The sequence below is a fragment of the Amblyomma americanum genome, chromosome 1 (genome assembly GCF_052857255.1).
Source record: "Amblyomma americanum isolate KBUSLIRL-KWMA chromosome 1, ASM5285725v1, whole genome shotgun sequence".
In the NCBI taxonomy this organism is placed as follows: domain Eukaryota; kingdom Metazoa; phylum Arthropoda; class Arachnida; order Ixodida; family Ixodidae; genus Amblyomma; species Amblyomma americanum.
Window position 1 is genome coordinate 337009296 of NC_135497.1, and position 8300 is coordinate 337017595.

Here is an 8300-nt window from a genome sequence, read left to right on the forward strand (position 1 = left end):
ACACTGGGTATATAGACTTACGGCTGGGAGGGCCAATATTGCAATTCGTTTACAGGCTTGCTTATGCTCTGCTTTTGAACAGGAAGATGCAAGCAAAATAAAACAGGATGTCAAAAGAGAGGAAAGTTCTTTATTGAAAGTAGAGGTTTGCGAGGAATATCTACATGCAGGACATTCTGTCGATTGCCGGCGTTATCTTCGCATATGACAACCAAAGTTCACCTGCTCACCAACGAGGATTATGTCCAACGCAAGAATGGCATTTTCAAATGTAGAAGGGGGCCCTCTCTATTGTGCAGTATATAAATATGGATTAAGGCAAGCCGCCTGCGCCCTTCAACTTGGACCGTAAGAGCAAGAAATGATTCCGTCCGGCAAAGAAACCGTGGTCATGTTTCTTAATTTTAGCAACAGGATGAAAAAAATATTGTGCTTTCACATATTACTCTTATGTCAAATGACCCTGGAGTGTTCTGCGACATTTTCTCTACAGACATTTGCTTCGTTTGCCACGTGTCCTCGGATCATTTGTTCACAGAAAAAGTGGAAACGAGAAAGAAGACCGCACGCGTACAGCTCGCGCATTGCGGCAAGAAGCTTGCCTAGACGTTGCGTGAGCCTGAGCTCGTTCTAGGTCCGGTTGGCAATCGACTTGAAGGCCGCCCTTAGTATATCGGCCAGAGCTTTTCCTTCAGATTATAGAGGAGAGCGAAGTGAAGAAGTTTGGCACTGGAGGACCTTCGTGTCGGCTGCAAGAAACCCCGATCAAGGTACGAACTGTTCACGCACCGACTCCGCCAAGCAGACGCTGTTTGTCGCAAATCCGTCGCCGTTGTAACTGGAATACTTTCTTTACTCGTCCTTTTGGTCAGGACATGCAGAGGCCACAGCCACTGGCGATGCTTCACACCGGGCACGTGCGAGCGGGGACCTTCAACCGCAACGTGGCTTGCATCGCCAACCTGCGGCCTTCGTTCGCGTTCCTCGTCTGCCGATCTCATCTACAAGAGGGCACGAAGGGTAAGCACGTCTTCCCATCGACGGGGCTTTGTTTAGAAACGGCCGCAAAGCAAACAGCCTAACTAATGATACGCCGGCATGATATTTGGAACCCTAGCACGCTGCTTTGAACCACCACAGTAATCGAGGGAACTTTCGACAATCTCAGCTTGCACAAGGCCAGATGCTCTTGCTCTGTGAGGTGAGATAAGTATGCTATTTTGTGCTGCGAGCACATGCGTTGGCGGATTCTAAGTGACGCCGTGATGTACAGGAAGAATCAAAGTAGTACCTCAAGGCTGAAAATGATCATGACCGTTCATGAAAATGATCCCACTGGTACCATACGTCACTGGTACCTGCTTCCCGGAAGCTTCAAGACCAGGAATCATTCAGGCATCTCATTCGTCGTGGCGGCCAGCGCCTCACCCCTTTCTCGTTCCTGCCCGGCCATCCTCTTGGACCCGTAACCATTTGCGTCTCTTTGTCACCAATCGGGACGATCGCTCGGTGGAGCCGCCGCGGTGGCTGAGTGGTTATGGCGCTCGGCTGCCAGCCCGAAAGACGCGGGCTCGATCCCGGCCGCGGCGGTCGAATTTCGATGGAGGCGAAATTCTAGAGGCCCGTGTGCTATGCGATGTCAGTGCACTTAAAAAATACCCTGGTGGTCGAAATTTCCGGATCTCTTCAATACGGCGTCCCTCATACCCTGAGTCGCTTTGGGACGTTAAACCCCCATAAACCATAAACCAAACCATCGCTCGGTGTCCCTGGGTAGTGTGACGAAGAAGACGAGGAACTGTGCAGTGGCGCGAGAGGAAGCGCTCGCGCTAGGCCAGCAGCCATTAAATCATATCATTGCCATCGATCATCGTGTCACTTTCTTCGACTGGCCGCCACGTAGCAATATCAATCTAATAATAGACAAGCTAAAAAAGCATGGTTTCCTTGGTACGTGCACTGGATTAATCCGTTCATACTTATTGTCACGCTCACAGTTCGTTGAAAATTAGTGATAATAAGTCACAAATTCAATCTATACAAATTGGTTTGCCATAAGGCAGCATCCTTGGTCCCTTCTTTTTTCTATTTTAAATAAATGATCTAGTGCTAACTGATAATTTGTCTTGATTTGTAATCTAGGCTGATGACTGTAACATGTTTTTTAGTGGAAAAAATCTGACCGGTATTCTACCGCTCGCAAATTCCATTTGTTTTCGGTTGCAGGAGTGGTCTGAGAATAACAACCTCTTATTAAAGGAATCAAAAACAAATTGTGTTTTGTTTTTGTACCTGGTAAATGTGTGGAAATGCCTGAAAGCATTATCATTAGTCTATATAAATATAATAGACACATCTATGAAAGCACTTGGGGTTGTTTTCTCTGAACACATGGGTTGCAACAATCATGTCGTACATCTTTGCTCAAAAGCGCGAAAGGTAATTAACATTCTCAGTAGAAATCGTCATTTATTTCCTGCCAAATAAACAGCTTCTATATAATTCCTTGTTCCATTCCGGGCTCACTCACTGCGCTCTGGTGTGGGGAAACAACAGTGCACAAAATTTCAACAAACTATATCTTACTAAGAAAAGCTGTTCGGGTAATAGAAAATGTTCCATTCAACGCACATACTAAATCTTTGTTCAAAACATACAAAATAATGAAAGCCGATAACATATTCCAGTACAAACTACTAAAAAGTTACACTAGATCGATACAGGGCAAGTTAGATACGCTCCTCTCACTCGCTAATCTCCACAAACAAGAATACGTATACCCTTGTAGCACCCTCTCTTGGGCGGCGCCGACAACCCGGCTAGCGCGCGCCACCCTGCGAAGAGAATAAAGACGGCACCTGGTCGTGGCTTGTGCAGCCACGGCTGGCAGTTCTGTTCTGGTGTCGGCTCGTAGCAGTGGTCTCGTTTCCTTCGCTCCTGAGGCGTTAAGCTCTACCCTCATCGCCATAATGTGCCTTCGAAAGTTCCTGTCACGCGCACAAGTTATGGCCGTCAACGCGTTGAATACGCTCTCCCCCACGCACTCAATGACTTCGAGAAGCAAGGTATAAACATTATGGCACTTAACAAAGATGTCACAATGCATTTGTTAGTTAACGACCATGATTGTAGCTAGAGGCTACACTTTCTTTTTCACTTTGATTTATTTTTCTTTTCCTTGTAAAATGAACAAAAAATTGAACTTTTACAGTGCTGTCATTCTTTCCAGGGTGTTGGAGCTTTGTCAAGCCGCTATTGTGCAGATTTTCTTTGTTTTGTTTTGGTGAAAAAATATGAATTGATTTATTCAATGATTGAGTGATTGATTGAATTCTCCAAATCGTAGGTCTCGTCAATATTTGTCTTCTTGCTGATCGAGACCAGCCTGTGATAGCAAATTAGGCCCTAAAAGAAAAAAAGTCATGAACAGCACTTAAAGTAATTCGATCCGAGAATCCTTTGCGAGGAGACCATTTCACGGTAGAGAAGTGTTCGTGCTGTAATGTGGACAGGAGGTGCGCAGACCAAAAGCACGTGCACTCTTCTCTAACCGCCGAACTTCTGTCTCTGGATCTACAGCTACCTCCGCAGTGGTCCGATGCCTTTGGGAGCTGCTGGTCATCAACGCGGAGTTCGAACTCTTCAAGAAGGAACTGAGGCGTGCTGCGTACGACGACTGCTGTGACGACTCCCAAGACGACCTCCTGAGCGAGTTCTTCCGCACCGACCCGCAGCCACTCGCGATGGCCGCCCATGACGGCACTGAATGGCCGCCGCAGCCGCAGCAGCTGCCGCATCCGGTGCCGCAGCCTCAGCAGCAGCCGCAGCCTCAGCAGCAGCCGCAGTCGCAGCCGCAGCAGCAGCCGCAACCTGAGCCTCAGCAGCAGCCGAAGAGCACGGAAGCTGCGTGAGTGAGTGTCATCATTACCAGCACGGCAGCAGATCGTTGGCTAAACAGTGACGTGATCGGCTCTCTGAAGTTTTCGCTTCGGAAAGCAATCAAGGAAAAACCCAACTTAATGCTGCACATTAAATTTTGTTCGTTTGTTAGCTTAAATTGATGGCAATGGGGGCAACTGTAAAGTCGTTGGCGGGAATAATTTTACCTTCACACATAGTCTGTCTTCGATCTCTTCAGTACTGATATGACTTGAGGTTTTCTATTCAACACCTCAAGAATGTGGGTTTCACTGTGTCAGTGGTCAGTGCAGTTGCGGCTAGCCTTATGAAAGAAATTTAGGATATATATGTGAGAATACACAGTAACACTAGTCGATTTAAAAAAAGATTGCTAGTGTAGCACTACGTCCATTGACTCAATCACAATTTGAAAAGGATAGCAGAAATTTTCAACACACGTGCCCTTCATGGTCCCCTGCAATCTGCCAAACCTATCCACCCTATGAAGTTGATGTAGGCCTAGTACGACGACGATACCTATTTGCAGTACGAAGCATATTGCCAAGCTGGTTGACTGAACAGTCACTTTGGTTCACGGGATTCCTTTAAGCTATGGCTCTGCTTGTACAAGGCAGACCAATGGTTGACTTAGCGGCCGGCTGAGAGGGCGCAGAATTACTCAGTTTCATGTATGCTGTGCCTGTTAAAGCAGTGAACGGGCAGGGTTGTCGCCTGCAACTCAGAAACGCAATTGTTCGACGCGCTAGATAAGCTATAATCATGTACATTCTTCAGGCCTCATAGGTAGCTATCAAGGACCCCTGCTTCAGTGTTCGTTCTGCAGTTCTTCTCGAACGAGAGCTTATCTTGTTCAGTTTTAGGTAATCTACACTTTTTTCAGTTGCTTCGCGAAGGGCAGCATCCACTGGAATTTTTTCGTCCACTGGAGATGCGATCTACTAATTTTTGTGTGTGTGTGTGTGGCTTTTCCCAGTTCATCTTTGCACGGATATACGTGTATTAGGCCTTGTCAAGACTGTTTCTAAATTTAACTTAAGCGGAAGCACTTGCGCGTTCCCTAGCTTGAGAAGGTTACCTTGAATATATTTGCAGCTAGTTAGCATTCGTCTTCTCCTTTCCTCTTCTTATTCTGTTTTTGTGCGTTAAGTTTCTGCGGCACCGCTACTGCTACTCGCATTTCAGCGTTGCGGCCCGTTTTCCATTGGCTTCTCGTGCATTCTGGACGCTCGAGCCGATGCCGAGATTTGCGCGCAAGCGGGGCCTTCCTTTTTTGTCTGCCTTTTTTTTTTATACCCATCGCGCTGGTGACAGGCGACGCTGCAGAAGAGCTCTTTAGTTTACGCTTGCACGCCCGCAGCCTGAGCCCTCGCGCCAACATAAAGTAATAGGAACTGGCAGTTTTTGAGTGTCCTGCCTTAATACAAAATTCCTTCAGATTTCTCGCCTTGGGTGTTTGGACTCATTCAATCAGCACGTGGAAAACGAGGCGCTCCTTATTAATAGCGTTGTTTGATTATTTGTCTCCATTTCTTTTGTAATTCATTTCTTCGCTCCCATAAAATTTCGGGAGAAGTGCTCGCATGAAAAAAATAAACGAGCCATTCCTATTAAGAAAAAGTAGCTCTGTCAGATGATTTCGAAGAAAATGGAAAATATCTCTCGTAACCAAGAAAATAGAATAGAATATGGCGCCAACAGTAGTCCGCGCAAGTTGGTTCATTCTTAGAAGTTAGACTGAAATTGTAGTCATTAAAATGTTCTGCGATGGTGCAATCATTGAGCTCATTAAAAGGTGTCGGAATGACATGTTTGGAAACAAGATGAATCATTTCTCATAAGCAACTAAATGAAGCACAATACGGCCCGCATCAAAACTCTCATGAAAAGTATCCTCTTCGCTTCATCGTGTAGGAAAGAGCGCGCCCCGCAAGATATCGCGCTGCACTGTGGCTGTTGCTTCACGTAAACATCGCAAGTTCGCAATAGACCACTGATCACAACAATTGCGCCAGCGTCACTGCACCGGCTAGCAAGGGTAGACCAAAATGGTATCCATCGAAATCACTTTGACGATCGACAGAGCAATAGTTTATGGAGGATTATTAAGTCGTGGCAGTAGAGGGCACATCAGTGCGGCCAACTGTCGCGGTGGATCCAGGGATAAGAGAGCAATTTATTCGAAGATGATCGGATTGCGGTGGAATTCATTTGGCTCTCAATTTCTAATTAATGGAGTTACAAAGTCCCACCAATATCCCCGCACAGCGAAGTATATAATTGTTGCATGCTGGCAGTAGTCACCAAACGCGTCAAAACATAGTGGTGCAGGACGTGTCTAGAACTGAGGCTAAAACAATACTTCGAGTGGTGGGAAGATAGATTAGGGTATCACCAGAGATAAAGAGCAGCGTGGATTCTGCAGCTCGTCCACGTCCGCCTCGTGTAGCAGCAGCGCCATCATCGAGGCGGCCATTGGCTGTTCACGCCGGCTTGGCTCAACCGGTCGTCTTCCTTGCGTACTGGTTAGCAATGTCCTGGTTAGCCTATAATAACAAGCAAATGTAGCATTTTTAATGCGTAAACATTAGAGGCCCCGGAGTGAAGAAAAAAAGGTGTCCGCCGTTGCCATCTTGTGTACACCACCTGCCAGATTTAAACCGCCTTCCACGGTGTGGAGCTGGCAAAGCGGAGAGGTGGAACCCCTCTCGACACTTGAGGAAAGGAAGGAGGGGACTCTTGCCAGAAGTCCCTCTATGAAGAAGAGGCATCGTCCGGCATTGTGGTGTCGTGTGCATCAGCTACCGCCCGCCATGGTTCGGAAAGACAGGCGGAGAGAAGAAAATGAATATTGATTTTGATGAATGGAAATGGCCCAGTAACAGTCTCATGAATCTCGGTGGGCGCTTGGACCACGCCGTAAAGGAGTTATAGAGGAGGGAAGGAAAGAAGAAAGCAAGGAAGTTTTTCCGTAGTGGAGGTGTTCAGAATAATTTTGAGCACCTTGTGATCTTTAACGTACACTGATATCGCACAGTAGATGGCTCCTTTCGCGTTTCGCTTCAATTGAAACGTGGCCGCCGTGGTCGGGATTGGACTCCAATATTCCGGCACAGTAGACGAGTGCCTTAACCACTCAGCCACCGCGGCGGGTGAGAACGAAATCCCGCTTACCCCTTTTAGACCGCAGGAGGGACAGGCCAGAAGGTTGCTGCCACGAGAACCCAGAGATTGGCTGCAGTGGACGGAGGAGGTTCTTAGGGTGGCGGAGGAATACGCATACTGAGGGTGGTTGCCTCTTGAACTGCCCAGCAGGTGGCTACTGTGGTAGGATAGGGCCAATTAGCCAATGCCAATTAACTTTTGGTGATTAGTGGGCTAGGCAGGCAATTTTAGTTCCGCAAAAAAGAAGACTAACTACTACCGCATTGTCGTCATACAATAAAAATTAAGTGCCCTCGTAAATATTTTCTTGATGAATAGTGAGCGATACTTATTTTCTTGCCGCAGCGGCACCAGGTCGTCCGCGTCCGGCTCGTGCTGCCTGAGCGGCATCATAGAGGGCGCCATCGGGTGCCCGCGCCATCCCCTGGTGCTGGGCCGCTCGTCGGGGTTCCCTCCCTGTGGGCGAACCCCCGCCGTGCAACTTCTGCGGCGATCCGACGTCCTACAGCGCCCTGTCGGAGGCGCCCATTGACGGTGGCCTGCTTGTACCATTTCCCGATTTTCCAGCAGGCCACCTGATGGGCCGCATAGGTGATACCTCATGACGGATATAAATATATCAAAGTCCTGCCTTGAAGCACCCAGTCACGTGCTGTGTACAATGGCAGCTTTGTAAAATCATTCTTTCCTTAGAGCCGCGATGTATGTTAAAGTACTCCTCATTAAACTCCAGCGCAGGTCGACGCAAACGCCCGTGTTGATAATCATGCAAAATAATTACATAACCCATTAGCAGGAATGCCGGCCGGCCGAGGCACGAAATTCAGAACGCCTGTGTATGAGGTCACAACGCATGTATGAGAATATGTGTGCTCATGAATGACGAAACGAACAAAACTTATGAAAGTCATGACTCTTGACCCATGAACGTTCTGCAACGTAGAATGACTCAGCACTTTTCAAGCAACGTAATGTATGGTTATAGAGTTTGACCAAAGTGTGCATAGTAGTACCTCGTAGTCAGTCATGACTCATGATTCAGTCATCCGGCAACGTAGCTTGACTACGCTCTTCAATCCTTTCGCATTCCCACACGTAAGCAGTCTTAAGTGTCTGCCGAATTGCTAAGTGTTTGTTTTTAGTTAACAAACAGCGCTGTAGGAAGCTATTTAGATAGCGCTGAAGTTTAGTGTACTTCATGTGAGACGTGCAGTCGT

At 47.4% G+C, this 8300-nt stretch overlaps 1 protein-coding gene across 1 annotated transcript; it reads left to right on the forward strand.

Annotated features, from left to right (window-relative positions):
• Positions 1-392: 392 nt before the first annotated feature.
• Positions 393-7777, forward strand: LOC144099461 (uncharacterized). The gene is made up of 4 exons (XM_077632779.1): positions 393-770; positions 873-1020; positions 3580-3907; positions 7429-7777. Exons 2-4 carry the CDS (start codon positions 876-878, stop codon positions 7613-7615), a joined length of 660 nt encoding a protein of 219 aa, XP_077488905.1. The 5' UTR covers positions 393-770; positions 873-875; the 3' UTR covers positions 7616-7777.
• Positions 7778-8300: the final 523 nt, after the last annotated feature.